We start from the raw sequence: 23,510 nt of genomic DNA, 5'->3' as shown, positions 1-23,510 counted from the left end.
TTAAGGCAGGCTAATCAGGGCACCTGAGGGGAGAGATAGCTCAGTGGTTTGTGCATTGGTCTGCTAAATCCAGGGTTATGAGCTCAATCCTTGAGGGGGCCACTTAGGGAACTGGGGCAAAAATCAGTACTTGAGCCTCCTAGTGACAGCAGGGGGCTGGACTCAATGACCTTTCAAGGTCCCTTCCCGTTTTAAGAGATATACCAATCTCCAATTAATATTATTAAAAAGGAGCTCACTTCAGTTTGTGGTGCACATGTGAGGAGTTGAGAGCAAGAGGCACAAGGAGCTGAGTGAGAGAGTGTGCTGCTGCTGCTGGAGGACTGAGGATTACAAGCATTATCAGACACCAGGAGGAAGGTCCTGTGGTGAGAATAAAGAAGGTGTTTGGAGGAGGCCATGGGGAAGCAGCCCAGGGAGTTGTAGCTGTCATGCAGCTGTTACAGGAGGCACTATAGACAGCTGCAATTCACAGGGCCCTGGTGTGGAACCCAGAGTAGAGAGCAGGCCCAAGTTTCCTCCAAACCTCCCAACTCCTGATCAGACTTCAGGAGGAGTTAACCCAGACTGTGGGTTCCACCAGAGGGGAAGATCTCTAAGGCAAGCAAATCCACCAATAAATGCAGGATCCACCAAGGAAGAATTGCCACTTTTAAAGTCTATTATTGGGTGTCCAGGGAGACTGAAGTGTTCTCCTGTTGGTTTTTTAATGTTATAATTCCTGATGTCAGATTTGTGTCCATTTATTCTTTTGCATAGAGACTGTCTGGTTTGGCCCTCTGCCATGTACATTGTGGAGCCCTCTGCCATGTCCTGTGGAGCCAATCATAGCTGTTGTAACTAGAGTAATCCTCAGGAAGGGGGCACTGGACTGGCTCAGCATGTGGGAACACAAGAACTGGGAAAATGCAAAGCTGAGCCTCCCATCACCTCATTTGTTCATCATATTTGGCATTGAGTCTCATACTCCTTCACTGTAGCCAAAAAAACAGGTGCTTAAACTGAAATTTCCCCAGATCCCTAGAGGCCTTAATGCTCCTTAAAGTTGGATTCTGTCACATAGCAGGCCATGCTACTGCCACGTTTTATCACTGAATCATAGAAATTTAGAGCTGAAAGGGACCTCAAAAGGTCATCTAGTACAGCTCCCTGAGCTGAGGCAGGGCCAAGTAAACCTAGGCCATTCCACCAAGGGGAATATGAAAGGTGGCTGAGGCCTGTTTTGGGAAAGAGATTTGAGAGAGAATTTCTTGCAGACCAAAAATGAAAATGGATTGCTGGTCATTTGCTGAATGTTTTGGACAGAGAGAAAATAGTTTAAAAAAAAAAAAGAGAAAAAAAAAAAAACAACAATGGCAAAATATATTGAGGCGTTCAGGGTTCCTTTTTTTCTGCCATGATGTTCATTTCTTATTGCAGCCTCTTTGTATGGCACAAAGAGATTGGACCCTGGCTTTCCAATTTTCCTAACCACTAGGTTACAGAATAAGTCTTTTTTTTCTCTCTCTCTGGCCCAGAGACTGGTTATCCAAAGTTACAGTGACCAGACAGCAAATGTGAAAAATTGGGATGGGGAAGGCTTGAGAAGAATATCCTCACCTATTGGTACAGGTGAACACAGACCCAAAGCCTTGGATCTTAAGAACAATGAAAAATCAATCAGGTTCTTAAAAGAAGAATTTACTATAAAAAGATAAAAGAATCACCTCTGTAAAATTAGGATGGAAGATAACTTTATAGAGTTAAAAAAAAAATTCAAAACACAGAGGATTTCCCCTCCAGGCAAAACTTTAAAGTTACAAAAATAGGGATAAGCCTTCCTCTTAGCACTGGGAAAATTCACAAGCTACAACAAAAGATAATCTAATACATGTCCTTACTATTACTTACTATTTCTGCAGTATTAGATGCTTAGTTCAGATGTAGCTTAGGGAGATGTATTTTCCCTGCCCTGGTTCCTTGCTGACTCCGAGAGAACAAAGGAACACCAAAACAAAAACCTTCCCCCACAGATTTGAAAGTGTCTTCTCCCCTTATTGGTCCTTTTGGTCAGGTGCCAACCAGGTTATCTGAGCTTCTTAACCCTTTACAGGTAAGGAGGGATTTTATGCTACCCTTAGCTGTATGTTTATGACAGGCCTGCACTGCTGCAGCCTGTCACCCAGCCTCAGACCACCTCTTTCTGTGATGGGCAATACCTTTGTGGTCCTGATTTGCAAAAGTGTGTAAATCTAGGATCAGTGGTTGGCAGGAGGTTAGCTAGGAAACAGTTCTGTGGTGCTGTGTGACCCTGGAGTTACTCTCCACCCTTAGAGATGTGGGGTCGGCTTCTGTCTCCACTCCTGGTGGAATAAGGTAGGTGGTGGGTGCCATCAGAGTACCCCTCACAAAGCCCATATAGAGCGTAGCAGGGTTTGGAGGCTCTGTTCATTCGAGACCCAGCCTAGACTAGGATGGGGAAAAACAGGACAGGATTAAGGAGCTGAGGGCTGGGATAACAGGGAAGTTGTGGGTGGAGACTGAGGGATGCCAACAGAGCTGGGGCTGGAGAAGGAACCCCGGGCCTGGGATAGCAGGGGGCTGCAAGCAGTGGTGGTGTTTGCCCCATGGGGACCCCCTTCACAGATCATTTGTGGGGCCCCTACCAGTGACCTGGCATGTCTGGTGTGTGTGAGGTCACGCTGTGCAGAGGACACGATTCAGAGTTCTGGGCAGCATTAAGCAAGAAGGATCTGTTGAGATCTGGCAAGTGAGATCTGGCTTTCAGGGGGCCCCTCGGTGCCTCAGGATTCCCTGCAAGTGTACGGCTTGCATATGACTAATTCCACCACTAGCTGCAGGTCACAACTGAGGGTTACTGGCAGAGCTGTGGGGCTGGAGAGCCCAAGGTTGGGATAGCAGGGAGATGCAGGTCAGGATTGAGGGGCTCTGAAAGACTTGTATGTATGTGGGAAGCCCACCACCGGGATAGCAGGGACTTTGCATATTAGGATTGAGATCTATCCATAGAATTGCATGGATGAAATTTTCCACACCATCATCAAGTCCCACTAATCTGTATGCACTAAATTCACTCTGTCATTAAGGATGATACTCAAATGTGAGATGCAAAGACTGAAGTGATTGAATATTTCCAGGGGAGGAGGAGGTGATCATGAAGGTGACTGAAATCCATACATTGTGTGTGCTCATTTTCTTATCATGTTATAGTCTGAAAGCACAGACATACATTTACTAGGGATTATACTAGTACCTGATTTCGACTTCTTGTTCTCCTTTTCCTGAGACTCTGAAATGGAAAAGAGAAAAGAGACAGAAGCTGTGTGATGCTGTGCCCCCCATAACGATTGTGGTTAGTTATAGACATGCCACAGCCCCACTTTTAGCCCCTGTTCAGGGGCCTGCACCATTGATAGCAGCGGGGCTGGTGGTTCGTGATACACACCAATATGCAGAACTCCTAGGATTTGCAAAGCATCTAACCTGGATGGAAGACTTGGGTCTGGATCCAGATACAGCTCTAACATTCTCAACCCTTCTGTCTCAGGGGAATTATTTTTCTGTGTTACTAACAAGCTACACTCTCCAGGTGTAACTAGAGGATGGACGTGTAGATGATTAGAGTTCACATCTGAGATCTGGTTTTGGCAACAAAGCATGGAAACATGAGCCATGTTCTAGGGAGTGGCCCAGAAGAGCCTACACTGCTGCAGTCATCTATAGAGAGTGGCTAGTCCCCTTCTGCTGCATTAAAAAATATGATTGGCATTGGATTGTCAAAGGCCAGGTGACACATGTCTGTCTATCGAGACATAAGAGCAGGTAACCCTGTGTCTGCTGTACAGAGCTCACGGCGCTGCAGTGGATCTGGGGTGATTGTAATGTGATTTGTATGTTTGCCCAAACTTCACTCAGCCCTGCCGTGCAGTGTCTGTGTCTGCTCAGAACCATGTGTTCCTGGGAGCTTCTGCCGAAGGGCTCTGCCAGGGAGGTGGATGAACTTACTGCACTCTGGGGAAAGAAAAAAAGGAGACCATCATGGGTACAGCAGGGGTGGTTCTGAGCAGAGTGTCTTGGGACTGAAGCGATGGAAGCTCCCTAAAAGTGGGGGGCCCACCTGCAGCCATACTGAGGACCCAATCCACTGAGCCACCCCTCCTCCTGAAGCCCTGCACTTGTCCTGCCCCTTCTCACCGAGCCAGTGGTTTTGCACCACCCCTTCCCCTGAGACCCCATTAGTGAGCCACCTCCTCCCCCCAAAACACACCCCTGCACTAGTATGAGCATTCCATAAGAATTATCCCACAATGCCCGATCAAGCATTGACCAGAGGGCTGCACTTGACCTCCCCCTTTCCCTGAGCCTCCCCCATGTGCTACCCAATCCCCCTGAACAGCCACCCTCATGCTGCCCCTTTTCATCGAGCCAGTGCTCTTGCACCACCCCTTCCTGGAGGTGCCATTCCCGCACCACCTGTTCCCCTGAAAACACACCCCTGTGCTAGTATGAGCATTCCATAAGAATGATCCCACAATGCCCAGTCCAGCATTGACCAGAGGGCTTCATTTGACAAGGGACTGATGCCAGATGTCTTGAAGCCTGACCCACAGGGCTCTTCTCACCCAGGAAGTTCAAACCCACCTCCCACTGACCTGCTGACAGTTACCAGAACTACAACCTCAACTTTCTATTTGAACCAAGAACAGGACTGTGATGTTATCCATGCAAATAGGCTTTTTCTTGCCCAGTTCTGCTTCTTTTGTGTTATCTGCTCCTACCCCCTGACTTTGATCAGGGCTGGTGCAAGGATGTTTCACGTCCTCGGCGAAACTTCCACCTTGTGCCCCTACCCACGCACCCGCCCTGAGGTGCCCCCCTCCCCACGGCAGCTGCCCTCCGCCCTGAGCCCCCCACCCCCCAACCTGAGGTGCTGCCCCCTTGCGGCAGCTCCTCTCCCCCCACCCTGAGGTGCCCCCCCTCGCGGCAGCTCCCCACCCCAGCTCACCACTACCCCGCCTCCTCGCCGAGCATGCTGTGGCTGCTTCCCTTCTCCCACCTCCCAGGCTTGCGGCGCCAATAAGCCTGCTCGGGGAGGAGGTGGGGCAGGGGTGAGCTGGGGTGAGGAGTTCCCCTGCGTGCCGCCCCCCACACACTTGCTGCAGGCGGCCCTCCCCGCGCTCCCCTGCCCCAGCTCCCTCCGCCTAAATGCCGGCGGCGACTGGGGCGGCCGAAGATCCGGCTGCCGCGGTTGCTGCCGAAGAAAATGGTGCCCTCCAAACGCCAGTGCCCTAGGCGACCGCCGAGGTTGCCTAAATGGTTGCACCGGTCCTGACTTTGATCTTCTGGTAACCTGACCCTGCTGCTTCCTCACACCTGACTCCTGTTCCACCCTCTAGGCCTGACCGCCCATGCCCCGGCCATGACATTCAAGCAGAGCAAGCATGAGGTGGATGAACTTACCAAGCTTCTCACACTCCTTGCAACGCTCTGTGGAGAGAAGAGAAGGAGACCACCATGGGTACAGCAGGGGTTGTTCTGAGCAGAGTGTCATGGGGCTGGAGAAACGGAAGCTCCCTACAAGTGGGGGGCCACCTGCAGCCTTACCATGGATCCAACCCACTGAGCCACCCCTCCCCCTGAAACCCTGCACTTGACCTCCCCCTTTCCCTGATCCCCCCCCCCCCATGTGCTACCCAATCCCCCTGAACAGCCACCCTCATGCTGCCCCTTTTCATCGAGCCAGTGCTCTTGCACCACCCCTTCCTGGAGGTGCCATTCCCGCACCACCTGTTCCCCTGAAAACACACCCTTGTGCTAGTATGAGCATTCCATAAGAATGATCCCACAATGCCCAGTTCAGCATTGACCAGAGGCTTCATTTGACAAGGCTCTTGAAGCCTGGCCCACAGGGCTCTTCTCACCCAATAAGTTCCAAACCACTTCCTACTGACCTGCTGACAGTTACCAGAACTACAACCTTAACTTCCTATTTAAACCAACCACAGGACCAGAATGTTGTCCATGAAAATAGGCTTTTCACTGCCCAGTTCTGCTTCCTTTTTGTTACCTGCTCCTACCCTCTGACTCTGATCTCCTGGCAACCTGACCAGCTGCTTCCACACATCTGGCTCCTGTTCCAACCAGTAGGCCTAACTGCCCATGCCCTGTTCATGACACTCGAGCAGAGCGAGCATGAATCAGCTACTTGGGCTGAGACACTCGCTCCCAGCTATAGTGTAGATATACCTGAGGAGCCAAGAGTGTCAGAACCGACAGGATGTGTCAGACACACCTGTTGTTAATGAACAACAGACAAGGTCCCAGATCAGCCCTGAAACAGACCCCACAAATTGACACTGGAGACAGCACCTCCAGCAGACGGCACTGCCAGGAATGAGGGGAGGGAGCATCACACCAGAACACGAGTCACATAGAGAGAGGCCTGCACTGTGGCAGCCAGTCACCCAGCCTCAAACCCCCTATTTCTAGGCTGTGCAATCCCTTTGTGGTGCTGATTTGCAAAAGTGTGTAACTCTAGGGTTAGTGCTGGCAGAAGCTTAGCTGGGGAAGGGCTCTGTGGGGCCGTTTGGTACTGGATTTACTCTCCACCACTAAAGATGTGGGGTCACACACAGTCTCAGCTCCCAGTGGAACAGGTTGGGTGGTGGATCCCATCAGAGTGAACCTCACAGAGCCCACATAGAGCATAGAAGGGTTTGGAGGCTCTGTTCATTCGAGGCCCAGACCCAGACTGGGAGGGGGCGGGGGGGGGGGGGAACAGGACAGGACTGAGAAGATGAGGGCTCAGATAGCAGGGAAGTGGTGAGTGGGTGGGGGACTGAGGGCTGCCAACAGAGCTGGGGCTGGGGGAAGAAGTCCAGGGATACGGCAAATTCTGCCTCATTTGTTACTTCCAAGAGGAGGGGGGGATGAGCATGAAGGAGACTCAGGTCCATACATTGTACAGGGGATTTTTCTTTCTTCTTACAGTGCAAAAGCACAGACACATGTTAAGTAGGGGGTTAGTGAAGTACCTGCTTCAAAGGCCTTCCTCTCAGCATCTGAAATAGGGAGGAGAAAAGAGTTAGAGACAGAGACAAGTGCTGTGTGATGTTGTGTGCCCCGTAACAACTGTGGTTAGTTACAGACACCCCACAGCCTCACTCCCGGCTCCAGCACAGGAGCCTTCAGCTTTGATAGCAGTGGGGCTGGTGGTTAGTGATACGAACCAACACACAGGAGCTCTGGGATTTACAAATCATCTAACCTTGATGGAAGATGTGGGTCTGAATCCCCATACAGCTCTGACATTGTCATCTCTTCTGTCTAAGGGGAATTCCTTTTCTGTGTTACTAAAAGCCCTTTGGAGCAACAAAGCTACACACTCCAGGTATAATTAGGGGATGCATGTGCTGATTATTGGAGCTCACATCAGGAATCTGGTCTTGGGAACAAAGCATGGAAATGTGAGTCTGAGTCTGGTCTCTTGCTCATCTCCACATTTTTGGAAATGGCCCAGAAGAGCCTGCACTGCTGTAGTCATCTATAGAAAGTGGCTGCCCCCTCCTACTCCATCAGAACAATGTGATTGGCATTGGATTGTCCAAGCCAAGATGACACCTCTCTGTCTATCCAGACATGAGAGGAGGTCACTCTGTGTCTGCTGCAGAAAGCTCACAGTGATGCCGTGGGACTGGGGTCACTGTAATGTGATTTGTATTTTTGGTAAAACTTCACTCAGCCCTGCCCTGCGATGTTGATGTTTCTGAGTCTACTCAGCAGTGTGTGTGGCTGGAATCCTCTGCCCAGGGGCTCTGCCAAGGAGGTGGATGAACTTACCAAGCTTCTTACGGAGCTCCTGACACTCTGTGGAGAGAAGAGGAGACCATCATGGGTACAGCAGGGGTTGTTCTGAGCAGAGTGTCATGGGGCTGGAGAAACGGAAGCTCCCTACAAGTGGGGGGCCACCTGCAGCCTTACCATGGATCCAACCCACTGAGCCACCCCTCCCCCTGAAACCCTGCACTTGACCTCCCCCTTTCCTGAGCCTCCCCCATGTGCTACCCAATCCCCCTGAACAGCCACCCTCATGCTGCCCCTTTTCATCAAGCCAGTGCTCTTGCACCACCCCTTCCTGGAGGTGCCATTCCCGCACCACCTGTTCCCCTGAAAACACACCCTTGTGCTAGTATGAGCATTCCATAAGAATGATCCCACAATGCCCAGTCCAGCATTGACCAGAGGGCTTCATTTGACAAGGGACTGATGCCACATATCTTGAAGCCTGACCCACAGGGCTCTTCTCACCCAGGAAGTTCCAGCTCACCTCCCACTGACCTGCTGACAGTTACCAGAACTACAACCTCAACTTTCTATTTAAATCAACCACAGGCCCAGGATGTTGTCCATGCAAATAAGCTTTTCACTGCCCAGTTCTGCTTCCTTTCTGTTACCTGCTCCTTCCCCCTGACTCCGATCTCCTGGCAACCTGACCAGCTGCTTCCTCACATTTGTCTTCTGTTCCAAACAGTAGGCCTAACTGCCCATGCCCTGCTCATGACACTCGAGCAGAGCGAGCATGAATCAGCTACTTGGGCTGAGACACTCGCTCCCAGCTATAGTGTAGATGTACCTGATGAGTCAAGAGTGTCAGAACTGACAGGCCATGTCAGACAAAACTGTTGTTAATGAACAACAGACAAGGTCGCAGATTAGCGCTGAAACAGAGCCCACAAATTGACACTGGAGACAGCACCTCCAGCAGAAGGCACTGCCAGGAATGAGGGGTGGAAGCATCACACCAGAACACGAGTCACATAGAGAGAGGCCTGCACTGTAGCAGCCTGTCACCCAGCCTCAAACCCCCTATTTCTAGGCTGTGCAATCCCTTTGTGGTGCTGATTTGCAAAAGTGTGTAACTCTAGGGTTAGTGCTGGCAGAAGCTTAGCTGGGGAAGGGCTCAGTGGGGCTTTGTGGTACTGGATTTACTCTCCACCCCTAAAGATGTGGGGTCACATACAGTCTCAGCTCCCAGTGGAACAGGCTGGGTGGTGGATCCCGTCAGAGTGAACCTCACAGAGCCCACATAGAGCATAGAAGGGTTTGGAGGCTCTGTTCATTCGAGGCCCAGACACAGACTGGGAGGGGGGGGGGGAACAGAACAGGACTGAGATGCTGACAGCTGGGATAGCGGGAAGCTGTGGGTGGGGGACTGAGGCATACCAACAGAGTTGGGAGTGGGGGAGGAAGCCCAGGGATACCACAAATTCTGCAGCATTTATTACTTCCAAGAGCAGGGCGGGATGATCATGAAGGAGACTCAAGTCCATACATTTTACAGGGGATTTTTCTTTCTTCTTACAGTGCAAAAGCACAGACACATGTTAAGTAGGGGGTTAGTGAAGTACCTGCTTCAAAGGCTTTCCTCTCAGCATCTGAAATAGGGAGGAGAAAAGAGTCAGAGACAGAGACAGGTGCTGTGTGATGTTGTGTGCCCTATAACGACTGTAGTTAGTTACAGACACCCCACAGCCTCACTCCAGGCTCCAGCACAGGAGCCCTCAGCTTTGATAGCAGTGGGGCCAGGGCTGCCCGGGGGGGGGCAAGTGGGGCAATTTGCCCCAGGCCCCGCGCCCAGCAGGGGCCCCCATGAGAGTTTTTCGGGGCCTCTGGAGCAGGGTCCTTCGCTCGCTCCGGGGGCCCCGGAAAATTCTCACGGGGCCTGGGTCCCCGGAGCTTCTTCGCTCCCGGTCTTCGCTGGCCGGGGTGTCCTTCCTCTCCGGGACAGAAGGACCCCCCACCGCTGAAGCGGGACCCGCCGCCACAGTGCAGCCGGGTCTTCAGTAGTAATTCGGCTGCGGGATGGGGGTCCTTCCGTTCCGGGACCTGCCGCCGAAGTGCCCCGAAGACCCGCGCTGGGGGCTGCACTTCGGTAGCGGATCCCGCTTCGGCGGTAATTCAGCGGCAGAGGGCCCCCGCCGTGGGTCTTTGGGGCACTTTGGCGGCGGGTCCCGGAACTGAAGGACCCCCCACCGCTGACTTACCACCGAAGCAGGGGCCCCCTGCCGCCGAAGACCCCGGGCCCCTGGAATCCTCTGGGCGGCCCTGAGTGGGGCTGGCAGTTAGTGATACATACCAACACACAGGAGCCCTGGGATTTACAAATCATCTAACCCTGATGGTAGACGTGGGTCTGGATCCCAATACAGCTCTGACATTCTCATCCCTTCCGTCTCAGCCCTTTGGAGCAACAAAACTATGCACTCCAGGTATAATGAGGGGATGCATGTGCTGATTATTGGAGCTCACATCAGGGATCTGGCCTTGGCAACAAAGCATGGAAGCCTGAGTCTGAGTCTGGTCTCTTGCTCATCTCCACATTTTCAGAAGTGGCCCAGAAGAGCCTGCACTGCAGAAGTCATCTATAGAAAGTGGCTGCCCCCTCCTGCTCCATCAGAACAATGTGACTGGCATTGGATTGTCTAAGCCAAGGTGACACCTCTCTATCCACACATGAGAGCAGGTCACCCTGTGTCTGCTGCAGAGAGCTCAAAGTGCTGCCATGGGACTGGAGTTACTGTAATGTGATTTCTATTTTTGCTCAAATGTCACTCATCCCTCCCCTGCAGTGTTGGTGTTTCTGTGTCTGCTCAGCACCGTGTGTGGCTGGGATCCTCTGCACAGGGGCTCTGCCAAGGAGGTGGATGAACTTACCAAGCTTCTTACGGAGCTCCTGACACTCTGTGGAGAGAAGAGAAGGAGACCATCATGGGTACAGCAGGGGTTGTTCTGAGCAGAGTGTCATGGGGCTGGAGAAACGGAAGCTCCCTACAAGTGGGGGGCCACCTGCAGCCTTACCATGGATCCAACCCACTGAGCCACCCCTCCCCCTGAAGCCCTGCACTTGTCCTGCCCTTTTCCCTGAGGCACCCCCATGTGCTACGCAATCCCCCTGAACACCCACCCTCATGCTGCCCCTTTTCACTCAGCCAGTGCTCTTGCACAACCCCTTCCTGGAGGTGCCTTTCCCACACCAACTCTTCCCCTGAAAACACACCCCTGCACTAGTATGAGCTTTCCATAAGAATTATCCCACAATGACCAATACAGCATTGACCAGAGGGTTTCACTTGGAAAGGGACTGATGCCACATATCTTGAAGCCTGACCCACAGGGCTCTTCTCACCCAGGAAGTTCCAGCTCACCTCCCACTGACCTGCTGACAGTTACCAGAACTACAACATCAACTTTCTATTTAAACCAACCACAGGCCCAGGATGTTGTCCATGGAAATAAGCTTTTCACTGCCCAGTTCTGCTTCCCTTGTGTTACCTGCTCCTTCCCCCTGACTCCGATCTCCTGGCAACTTGACCCTGCTGCTTCCTCACACCTGACTCCTTTTCCACCCTCTAGGCCTGACCACCCAAGCCCTGGTCATGATACTCGAGCAGAGCGAGCATGAATCAGCTACCTGAGCTGAGAAGCTCGCTCCCAGCTACAGTGTAGATGTACCTGATGAGTCAAGAGTGTCAGAACTGACAGGACGTGTCAGACAAAACTATTGTTAATGAACAACAGACAAGGTCCCAGATCAGCCCTGAAACAGAGCCCACAAATTGACACTGGGGACAGCACCTCCAGAAGGTGGCACTGCCAGGAATGAGGGAAGGGAGCATCACACCAGAACACGTGTAACAGAGAGGGGATTTTCCTTCCTTGTAACAATGTAAAAGCAGAGACACACGTGAAGTAGGGGGTTAGTGAAGTACCTGATTCAATGGTCTTCCTTTCAACATCTGAAATAGGGAGGAGAAAAGAGTTAGAGACAGATACACATTGAGTGATGCTTTGTGCCCTATAACCATTGGGATTAGTTACAGACACCCCACAGCCTCACTCCCAGCCCCAGCACAGGAGCCAGCAGCTTTGATAGGTGTGGGGCTGGCAGCTAGTGAGACTCACCAACTCACAGGAGCCCTGGGATTTGCAAAGCATCTAAGCTTGATGGAAGGCGTGAGTCTGGATCCTGATGCAGCTCTGACATTCTCAACCCTTCTGTCTCAGGGGAATTCCTTTTCTGTGTTACTAACAGCCCTTTGGAGTATCAAAGTTACGCTCTCCAGGTACAGCTAGGGGATGGACGTGCTGATTATTGGAGCTCAAATCTGCAATCTGGTCTTGGCAATACAGAATGGAAATGTTAGTCGGAGTCTGGTCTCTTGCTCATCTCCACATTTTCGGAAGTGTCCCAGAAGGGCCTGCACTGCTGCAGTCATCTACAGAAAGCGGCTGGCTCCCTCTGCTCCATCAGAACAATGTGATTGTCATTGGATTGTCCAAGCCAAGGTGACACCTGTCTGTCTATCCAGACATGAAAGCTATAACCCTGTGTCTGCTGCAAAGAGTTCACAGTACTGCTGTGGTCACTGTAATGTGATTTGTATTTTTGCCCAAACTGTTCACTCAGCCCTGCCCTGCAGTGTTGGTGCTTCTGTGTCTGCTCAGCACTGTGTATGTCTGGGAGCTTCTGTCTATTGGCTCTAATGGGGAGGTGGAAAAACTTACCAGTTGTCTCACGCAGCTCCTGGTACTCTGGGGAGAGAAGAGAAGGAGACTATGGTCGTTCAGTGTGGGCTGTTCGAAGCACAGTGATGTGGGATTTTTCCCAACTCTGGGTACATCTCCACTGCAGATGGAAGCAAGCTTCCCAGTTTGGGCAGCAGACATGTGTTAGCTCTGCTCAAGCCAGTGAGCTAAAAGCAGCAGGGTAGCCAGTGGCAGAGCCGCTGATGAGGGGTGGGGGTCAAAGGGCGCAATTGCCCAGGCTCCGGGCAGCGGCAAAGGCAGCCTCGTGGGCGTGTGGAAGCCCTGGCCATGCCAGAAGAGCCCCCATTGACTGTTCTGCCCTGTGGCCTGGAAGTGCTGTCTGTGGGCCTGGCCAGGAGTAGCACATGCAGCAGCTTGGGCTAGCTGCTCAAATACAGACCCGCTCAGAGCCCCTTGGTATGGACTCAGGCTGCTACCCTGAGCCACTGCCCCTGCGATCCTAGCCACACTGCTACTCTCAGTGCACTAGGTCAAGTGGAGCTAGTTTGTGTTTAGCTACTGAGCTGGGAAGCTCACTCCCAGCTCCAGTGTAGACGTACCCACTGAGCCAAGGGTCACATCAGACAAAACTCTTGTTAATGAACAACAAACAAGATGCCAGATCAATCCCTAAACAGAGCCCACAAATTGCCACTGGGGGCAGCTTATGGGACTGCAGGGAAGAAGGGGAGGGAGAGTCACACCAGAACTTGTATCACATAGAGAGAGGCCTGTACTGCTGCAGCCTGTCACCCAGCCTCTGACCTCCTATTTCTGAGCTGGGTAATCCCTTTGTGGTGCTGATTTGCAAAAGTGGGTAACTCTAGGGTCAGTGGTTGGAAGGAGCTTAGCTAGGGCAGGGCTCTGTGGGGCTGTGTGGAACTGGATTTCCCATCCACCCCTAGATACATGGGTCAGGTCCTGCCCCAGCTCTTGTGAGAACAATGTGGATGGTGGGACCCATCACAGTGCACCCCATGGAGCCCATATAGCCTATACAGAGCGTACTAGGGTTTGGAAGCTCCTGCTTCTTTGGGGGCCAGGCCTAGATTAGGATATGGGGAAACAGGACAGGACTGAGGAGCTGAGGGCTGGGATAGCAGGGAAGCCCTGGGTGAGGATTGAGAGATGCCAACAGAGCAGGGCTGTGGGAGGCAGCCCAGGGCTGGGATGTGTGTATGTGGGGTCAGGGGTGGGGGGCGGTGCAGGCAGTGGCAATGTTTATCCTATGGGGGACCTTTTGCAAAGTTCAATTCCAGGACCCCTTCCACTGACCTTGCATATATGGTGGTGGTGGGAGTAACAGAAGTGGACAGGACTGAGGAGCTCAGGGCTGAGGTAGCAGGGAGGCAGTGGGTGGGGATTGAGGGGCACTGGTGCTGTGGGGAGGCAGGGAGGCAGTGGGTGAGCACTATTGGGCAGTGGCAGAGCTGTGTGCAAGTGGGGAGCCCAGCATTGGGATAGCAGGGATTTTGAATGTCAGAACTGAGATGTAACCACAGACCTGCATGGAGGAAGCTTGCCCAGCCCCTGGCTCAGGGCTTGTTTATACAGCCCTGTAGTTTGGCCAGTGAGGGTCGATTTGCAGCACACAAAAGTGCTGCGCTGTAACTGAACATTGAACGGTACCTAGTTGGTCCTCTTCAGATATGATTAAAGAAATGTAAGCTAGGGGCCTTTCAGTGCACACCCACTGCATCCACACGGGGTTGTTAGTTAAAAGGCAGCACTTTGGAGTGTGTTGCTTTTCACACTCCCATAATCTGACCTGTTGGGCAGTGTAGACATAGCCTGAGTCCTGCCATCATATATGCATTAAATTCATTCTTTGATGCTGAGGATGATACTGAAACGTGAGCTGCAAACGCTGTAGTGTTTGTTTATTTCCATGGCAGGGGGAGATGATCATGAAGGTGACTAAGGTCCATACAGAGCATATTGTGATATTTCTGTGTCATTACAGCATAAAAGTGCAGATATATATTTATTGGGAGTTTAGCCAAGTACCTGACTCCCAGGTCTTCTTCTCAGTCTCTGAAATGGGGAAGAGAAAAGAGTTATACCCAGAGACACACACTGTGTGGGGCTGAACACTCCCTAATGACTGGGGTTAGTCACAGACATCCCACACCTGCACTCTCAGCCCCAGAGCCAGAGCTGGCAGGTTTGCCAGGAGCAGGGCTGGCAGTTAGTGATATGCACCAACAGGCAGGAGACCTGGGGAGTTTCTCACTCCTTAGCCCTTGTCTAAACACACACGAGAACCAGGTTAACTAATTAGGTTTGAAAACACGCCTTGAGTTAAACTGGTGCAGGGCTGTGTGTAGAGCAGGCCTTGGGCTGGTGCCACAGGGCTAGTAGACCCATGGGGTGTGGTCAGTTACTCCACAGCGACCCCTCTGGCTAGTTACGGAACAGCACTGATTGCTAGGGGAGTCCCATGCAAGCCTCCCCAGCTGGAGGAATGGTGGCCACAAGGGGTCATGGCAGAGGGCAAAGGAGGTGAAAGAGGGGGAGCCTCAGGGCTCTTTCTGGCTGTGACTGCCGGGAGAATCCCAGTCACTGCGCTGGCATGTTGTACCCATTCTCTGCACCTTTCATCTGTATTTCCCTGTATGTGTGTGCAGTGCCCAGCAGAATGGGTCAGCACCAGTCAGCTCCATCATAGTGCAAGCCAATATTGTTACTAAATATTGAAAAGTTCACAGTGGAATACATTTGACATGTGGACTTTCAAAAATGGCGCTGCTGTGTCTATTAGCACAGCTCAAGAGAATGAATGTCACAGATTCATAGAGTTTAAGGTCAGATGGGACCATCAGAACATCTACTCGACCTTCTGTACAACACAAACCAGAATCTCACCCACTTTCCCCTGCACCAAGCCCAATAACTCAGATTTGGCTACAGCAGCTTCCAGAAAGTTGCCCAGTCTGGATCTGACACCATCAAGAGATAGAGAATTCACCATGGAGAGAAGAGGAATTACTAGACAGAGACCTCTCAGCTCCATCCTTTTCATTGCACTGAGCTCACGGGTAACACCAAGCAGTCACAGAGCTCACAGAGCAGCAGACCTACCAAGATTTATCAGAGCCTCACATTTAGAGCGTTTCTTCTGAGAGGCCTTTCGCTTCGCTGTAAGACAGAAAATCGGACATTGCAGTGAGACAGGGAAGGAAGGGGAAACACTGAGCAATACGCTAATACAAGTGGAGCCGGGGACCCCCATGTATTTGTTAGCTTGGTTTATTTCCTTAAAACCAACACAAGGTAAATATCTGAACAATAAGACACTCCCATGCCCCATCCCAGTGCCCTCTAGGACTGGGCTTTAAACATGCAAATAACACATTCCCATTACCTGTGTATCCAAGATATGCACAAGCTCCAGCAGCAATGAGAACCAGAGTGAACAATATCCAGAATGCAGCCAGCCAGGGAGACACACGGGGGAAGACATCACCTGGCAAACAGAGAGCGCAGTGTGTGAGGAGCATGGTCCCATTCTGGAGCTGGAGAATGGGGTTTGCCACTGGGTTTGCCACCTGATTCCCGGCTCAGGGCACCCAGAAAATCACAGGAATAAAGGGAACATCCCCTCCAATCTCAAATCACAGTCACAAATGGGAGCCACTGAAATTAGAGAAGCCAGCGCAGCATCAGTTACAAGAACCAGGACTCTGCTCTGCCCAAATCTCTTCTGTTGCTACAAGCCAACAGCCAGAGGCTCCGTGCCCAGCCTGCCTAGCCCTGCCTGCACCAGCTGGTTGTTTGGATGGTCACTGTCACTCAGTTCTCAGTCACCACGTCCAGTCCAGATAAGTTCAGCAGAGAACAATTGTTTTCTTATCTGGCCCCAATGTCTTATGAGTTCATGGATTCATAGATGTTAAGGCCAGAAGGGGACATTATGGCCATCTCATTTTGCCTCCTGTATAACCCAAGCCAGAGACCCTCCTCCATTGATCCCTGCATCCAGCCCAGAACTTCTGGTCCAGACAGAGCGAATCTTAGAGAAAGAGACGCCCAGTTTGGATTGAAAGATTCCAAGTGATGGAGAATCCACCACGTCCCTAGGGCAGTTCTTCCAATGGTTAATTCCGTTCACTGTTAAAAGCTGCACCTTATTTCCAGTCTGAATTTGTCTAGCTTCAACTTCCAGCCATCAGATTTTGTTCTGCCTTTGTCTGCTAGATTAGAGACCTATTGACTGTCAGAAATCTGCTCCCCGTATAGGTACTTACAGACTGTGATCAAGTCACCTTTTAACTTTCCCTCAGAGAAGCTCTATAACTTTATATCCCTAAGGGCCTTCTCTTGGATACGCTGTGTCAGTGGTTTTCAGTCTATTTACCATTGTGAGCCTGTAGACAGGTCGGACTCACCCCTGCGGCGCCTCCTGCTGGTGACTCCAGGGAATTAGCTTGTTCCAGCGCTGAAGCGCCCTCTGCAAGCCGGTGATCCACCTGTCCTCAGGCCCCTGTGTCCCTCCCTGGACCTGGTGCCCTTTCACATGGGGTGCTGCCCCCTAGCAGTAACCCCTTTCTCTCTGGGTCTCCCCTCCTCAGGGATCCCCCACCCTCTATCCCCACCTTGCCTCAGTGTATGGCTACTGCCAGTCATTGTCTAACCCCACACTCTGGGGCAGACTGCAGTATCAGCCTATTCATCACTGGCAAGGAGGGTTTGGACCTGCTGCCTTGGCCTACCCCTGGGCTGCCCTCTGCAACCCCCAGTACCTTTTAGCCCTTCGCTAGGCCACAGCCTGGGGCTTTCCAGGCTGGAGCTCCCCAGCTCCTCAGCCTTTCCCCAGCCCTGCTTCACTCAGGTATTCAGTCTCTAGCTCCCTACAGCCAGACCCATCTCCCTCTTCAGGCAAAGGAAGACTGACTTGCTTCTGGCTTCCCTGGCCTTTTATAGGGGCTAGCTGTCGCTCAGTTTGGGGTGTGGCCTCAGCTGCAGCCACTTCCCCAATCAGCCCAGCCTAAAGGCTGTTTTCTCCCACCATAGCCCCTTCCCAGGGCTGTTTTTAACCCCTTCAGGGAAGGAGCAGGGGTTCACCCTGCTACAGAGCCACATATGCAGCTCCCTATGTGTTATGTGGGCTGCATCCACACAATGAATATGCTACCTGTGTGGCCCTGAGGAGGTCACATGGACTGCAGCGGTGTGCTGATTGGGCTGCAAATGGCCCGTGAGACACAGTTTGAGAGCCACTAAGCTATATAAATTGAAGTCTGACTGTGAGACAAGTTTCCAGATCATTCCTGTATCTATTTCCTGAGCACTTTCCAATTTGTCAACATCCCATTTGAAAGTGTGAACATCAGAATAGCACACAGTAGCCAGCAGTGGTCTGGTTAACTGATGTCACCTCATTTCTCCTGCTAGATATTCTCATTTATACATACAAAGTTTGCATTCACAATCTTGGCTCCAGCATCACTCTGGGAGCTCATGTTCAAGTCCTTTTCAGAGTCACTCCTTTCCAGATTGCAGTCTACTGTCATGCAAGCGTGACCTACACTCTTTATTTATAGTCGTGTGACCTGGCATTTGGCCATGTTGAAATGCATGTTTGACAAAGTGGGATTTTTTGTAATATATTTATGAAGGCTTGTAGTGGGGTGGTCACCCGCTCCTGCCTGGAATGGCTTGAAATCAGCCCTGGGAGAGGGCTGTGGCAGAGAAAAGCTGGGCTGATGGGGAAAGCAGCCACAGCTGTAGCCAGTGCAATCAGGGCTCAGTTAGTCCTCATAAGAGGGCAGTGGGCCAGAAGCAGACAGACAGACTCTCTCTGCCTTCAGGGTGCCTAGAGTGAGGCAGGGCTGGGGAACTCTAGCCTGACAACTCCCCAGAGTGCAGGGCCTTGTCCAAGGCCCCATAGAGGCACTGGGTTGCAGAGAGAGGCAGCAGGTCCAGACCCAACCTTGCCCATGATGAGTGGCTCTCACTGCAGTCTGCCCCAGGGCATGAGGGTGAGTAGGTGACTGGCAGTAGCTTATGACTGAGGCAAGGTGCGGGTTTGGGGTCCCCAGAGAGGGGAGACAGAGGTTCCTAGGGTTGTGTATCAGACCAGAGATATTGGCTAATGTCAGCGGTTGTACAATCCAAGGAGCAACTTAAATGCCAGTGGCTGTGCCTGAACAGCTCAGGGGTGGGGGTTCTCACAGAAGAACAGGGGAAGGCTGGGTCCCAGAGTCAAGGATTGGAGTGACCTAGCAGATCATCGGTCGATCCAGATGACACCAGAGGGGAATGTCACACTATGCTGTAACTTTTTTTTGCCCTATGCTGTGTGTCAGCTGACTAATAAACTCTTCTGTTTTACAACCCTGTCTGAGTGTCACTGCAAATGCTGATGGAGGAGATGCTTTGATACCCAAGATTGTGTCAGTTCCCTAAAGGGTCTGTCTCAGTAGGACTCACTGAATGGAGCTCACTGTGGGAAACAGGGGTGCTGAAGGCCCAGACATCCAGTCTAAGGAGCCGATGAAGCCACATGACTTTCCCTGGAGGAAAACTGGGGCCCCTAGGGGGTCTGGCACACTAAAGAGGGTCTTTCCAAAGCTGGGACTATTGCACTTCTTCTGTGGATCCATTGCAGCATGTTGTTAGTGTGAACCCACTTTACCAATTGCTCCACGTCAGCCTGCAATACTGACCTGTTACCATCATTATTTACCACTCCACTAATTTTTTTAGTCATCTGCTAATTTTAACACCCTGGCCCAGTCCTGCCCCCACCCCTTCATACTCAGTTCCATCCCCTCCCCCATATGCGCTGAGCCCTCATTCCTCCCCCTGCAGTGCCTCCAGATGCTACAAAACAGCTGATTCCCGGTAGGTGATGGGAGGAAAGGAAGGAGGGAGGGAGAGGGAGGCGCTGATTGGCAGGGCCACTGGAAGTCAGGCGGTGCTGGGGGAAGGGGGTGGCTGATGGGGGACTCCTCCTCACCTCTGTCTGCTCACTTGTCTGTCCCCCTGCCTCAGTTCCATACCCCCCATCCCCTCCTGCCTCCTCCTCATGAAGCGTGGGGGCTCCAAAAGTGAGGGCCCAGGGCTGTCACCCCAATTTGCCATACCCTAGAGACAGCTCTGTGTGGAAGAATCCCTTCTGTTGCTGAAGTAAGTGTTTACACTACAGCATTGCAGCTGTAGCATTGCTAGTGTAGACACACTCTGAGTCTATTACACCAGCCCAGTTACCTTTATCAACCAAATGAGTCATCTCTTCAAAGAACGATATCGAGTTCATTTCACAAAACTCAGCCCCGCTCCTGACTGGCAGTTTGTCCAGATTACAGAAACCTCCATCACTAATGGCCCCACATAAGAGGTTAGAAGGACATTTCCTGTCTTAGTACCAGAAACAGCCCCTAGCCAAGTGCAATTCCCAAGAGACCCAGCCCCCAGGGCCAGCTCCAGACCCCAGCACGCCAAGCGCATGCTTGGGGCGGCGTGCCTGCGGAGGGTCCACTGGTCCCGCGGGACCGGCGACCTCCAGAGCGCCCCTGCGGTGTGCCGCCCTGCTTGGGGCGGCGCAATTCCTAGAGCCACCCCTGCCAGCCCCCTCCTCCCCATGCATTCCCATGGTGACCCATTCTTCATGGGGGGACTCACCTGAGAGGTGAATCGCAGATTGTCGCTCAGTCTCCAGCAGGTTATTCCGCACTATGCAGCTGATGTCTCCCTTCTCTTCCCCTTCTGTGACAGTGACGTGACTCACAACACTATACAGGTTCTCCCTGTCCTGAGTCATGCTGGTCACAATCTCCATCGTCAGGTTCTGCCCGTTCTTTCCAACCCACTGGAGTTCGGGTTTGGGGAACCAGCCTGTGGCTCTACAAGCCAGACAGATCCCCTGGCCCCGGGGGCCCAGCACATCAATGAACACGGGAGCCACAGCTACAGGGAGAGACAGGGAGTGTGTGTATCAGGAAATCGTGGTTTTGGTAGCACCATGTGATTCCCCAGCTACCGATGGGCATATGGGGCTGTGACTGGAAAGCTCCATTCCCGTATGTGCAAAGCCTCCCTGGGATCCTTCATCCTGATAATTGGGGAAATTAAATAATGCCATCTTGCATTTCCATAGAGCACTACATAAGAACATAGGAATGACTATACTGGGTTAGACCAATGGTCCATCTAGCCCAGTATCCTGTCTTCCAACAGTGGCCAATGCCAGATACTTCAGAGGGAATAAACACAACAGGAATTCATCAAGTGATCCATTCCCTGTCACCCATTCCCAGCTTCTGGCAAACAGAGGCTAGGGAAACCATTCCTGCCCATCCTGGCTAATAGCTATTGATTAACCTACCCTCCACTGTGTCTGCAGCCTCACAGAGGCTTAAACTGCTCACAGAGATTGCTGGACCTGCTACTGAAATGCAGCCACTTCTGGAATGGAGCCTAGCAGCTGTCAGAATCACTGTCCTTAAATACACAGCAGGAAGTGAGGGATAGTGACCCACCCCACATCACTGCTATGACTTCTCCTGTGCCACCCTCCTAAATACTGTGCTCTCTGCTGTCCTTTTCTCACAATGCTAATGTTGCACAGGCCAAGCCACCCCTCATGCTTGGATTTCTCTCTCCTTGTGCTGCACACAACCACTCTCCTCTCATTTAAACCTCTCCCTAAAATCAGACATCTCCTGCAGAGATTTTGGACTAGGATCCTCCAAAGATGGGAGATGATTTAAAAACAATATCAATGTTCTGCATTATCACAGGTGAGCCCCTCACCTGGGGCTTGATGTTTCTGAACTGTATTATCTGGGGCTATGTTACTCAGTGAGCTAAATGGGCAGAGACCGTCCCTTCCACTGGCCTTGTGCAGCACTGACTGTGGGGCCAGTGCCCAGGGATTAAAAAACAATATCCCAACTCTTGGAAACTGCAGGGGAGTTTCAAGGAGGCCAAATGTAATTATCACCGGAGCTGGGATTTGAGCAGAACATGGGAGTAAGGGTCCTACTCCCTCAAATAGCACCACAATGAGCATGAGAGCTGAGGACCGTAGCTTTACATCTCATTGAAGAGGTTGTTTAATGCAGTACTGACACTGCAAGTACCCCACTTGGGTCAGCGCTGAGTGCCAGGGGAGAATGCCCCCTACTGAGTCCTACACACCACTCCCTGCAGCACAGGGACCCTTCTGCCATGCTGGACTCAGCCTGGGCCACCGCCCCCCCCCAGGGTACAGGAGGCTCTGGCTGCCCAGACACTGTGCCCCATAGTGCTGCATCTCACCTGCAACCCGTAGCTCAGTGATGGCTTCCTGGCTCCATTCTGGGTTCCTCACAAGGCACTGATATGTCCCAGCATCTGCCATTTGGAGCTGTTTCAGCTTCAGGGACACATTCCCACTGCTGAACTCCTGCCGGAACAGCTCCGTCCGGGTCTGGTAACGCTCCCCTGGAAGGTCCCGGCTACCCTCATCCGAGTACTCATGAACCGAGATATATTCTGATCCAATTTTCCTCCACAGGACTTCCATGCTGGACAGTCGGGCTGGGGGTGATAGCTGGCAGGGTAACACCACATCCTGGCCAAATACCCCCACCATGGGGTGCAGGGAGCCAGCCAGGGAGAACTTCTCTGGAACAGAAAACCCCAGGAGTGAGCAAGAGGAAAGAGGAGAGAGCATCACTGAGCCAGGGACCACCAGTTACAGACATATAGTGAGTGAGAGGAATAATAAATAATAATTGGAGATATACCAATCTCTTAGAACTGGAAGGGACCAAAGGTCATCAAATCCAGCCCCCTGCCTTCACTAGCAAGACCAATTTTTGCCCAGATCCCTACTCACAATCCTGGGTTTATCAGACCAATGTTCAAACCACTGAGCTAAGGGCATCACCCAGCTAAATATAAAATTCCTTCAGTCGTGAGTCACATGTAGCTCAACTGAGTTACTCTCCAAGAAAGTCTACCCTACAGTGCTACATCGGCATAGCTACACTGATACAGGTGCGCCACTGTAGCACATCTGGTGAAGATGCACTATGCCTATGGGAGAGCAACGTAAGTTATATTAACTTGGGATGTAGTGTAGACCTGCCCTCAGTGTGGATGTAGGGCAGTGCAGCCATGCCACAGCTGAAACAAGCTGGTCCTCCAGTGATGTCCTACAATCCCTCAGAAATCCCTCCAGAGATGCTTGTCTTGCAACCTACCTACACTCTATTGGCAAAGGCTGGCCCCAGCTGGAAGCCTCCTGCCAGTTCATAGTGCCCTGCATAGCCCCATTGCACCCAGTTACGAGCTCTTTCCACTTTTGGCAACTTCTTTAATGAACCAGTTTCAGATCCATGTAGCCCCACAAAGCCTTCTAAGAGGCCACCTCAGAGCACTTCTGCTGGGCCTGAAGGTATTGAGTCTTTGATGGACTTTTGGGTCAATGCACGTCCTTTCCATGAAAACAACAAGGAGTCTGGTGGCACCTTAAAGACTAACAGATTTATTTGGGGATAAGCTTTCGTGGATAAAAAAACACTTCTTCAGATGCATGGAGTGAAAGTTACAGATGCAGGCATTATATACTGACACATGAAGAGAAGGGAGTGCCTCACAAGTGGAGAACCAGTGTTGGCAGAGCCAATTCAATCAGGGTGGATATAGTCCACTCCCAATAATTGATGAGGAGGTGTCAATTCCAGGAGAGGCAAAGCTGTTTTTGTAGTGAGCCAGCCACTCCCAGTCCCTGTTGAAACCCAAATTAATGGTGTTAAATTTGCAAATGAATTTTAGTTCTGCAGTTTCTCTTTGAAGCCTGTTTCTGAAGTTTAGTCTCTTCCATGGATTCAATACCCAAAAGAGAAACTGGCTCAGATGGGAGGTCACCTTTCTGGGGATCGGCATCTCGAGGGAATTAAGCAACTGAAGGTGATTTATGTCTGTAACATAGC

The 23,510-nt window shown here is 51.7% G+C and overlaps 1 protein-coding gene across 1 annotated transcript; it reads right to left on the bottom strand.

Annotated features, from left to right (window-relative positions):
- Window positions 1-2,443: 2,443 nt before the first annotated feature.
- Window positions 2,444-22,096, bottom strand: LOC123350544 (butyrophilin subfamily 3 member A2-like). The gene is made up of 15 exons (XM_044989176.1): window positions 21,850-22,096; window positions 20,212-20,496; window positions 15,950-16,051; window positions 15,667-15,723; window positions 14,593-14,619; window positions 12,565-12,591; window positions 11,769-11,795; window positions 10,714-10,740; window positions 9,408-9,434; window positions 7,840-7,866; window positions 7,035-7,061; window positions 5,461-5,487; window positions 4,006-4,011; window positions 3,254-3,289; window positions 2,444-2,448 (listed from the first exon to the last, which is right to left on the bottom strand). Exons 1-15 carry the CDS (start codon window positions 22,094-22,096, stop codon window positions 2,444-2,446), a joined length of 954 nt encoding a protein of 317 aa, XP_044845111.1.
- Window positions 22,097-23,510: the final 1,414 nt, after the last annotated feature.

The sequence above is a fragment of the Mauremys mutica genome, chromosome 15 (genome assembly GCF_020497125.1).
Source record: "Mauremys mutica isolate MM-2020 ecotype Southern chromosome 15, ASM2049712v1, whole genome shotgun sequence".
Taxonomy (NCBI): Eukaryota; Metazoa; Chordata; order Testudines; family Geoemydidae; genus Mauremys; species Mauremys mutica.
The sequence above is the reverse complement of the archived record's forward strand: the minus strand, read 5'-3'. Positions and strand labels throughout refer to the sequence as shown.

Coding starts and splice junctions, on each gene's coding strand:
- LOC123350544 (XM_044989176.1), bottom strand. CDS start 22,096: ATGGAAGTCCTGTGGAGGAAAATTGGATCAGAATATATCTCGGTTCAT. Junction 15,724..15,949: donor TGCATATCTTGGATACACAG/GTAATGGGAATG, acceptor TCTGTCTTACAG/CGAAGCGAAAGGCCTCTCAG. Junction 7,062..7,839: donor GGAGCTCCGTAAGAAGCTTG/GTAAGTTCATCC, acceptor TCCCTATTTCAG/ATGCTGAGAGGAAGGCCTTT.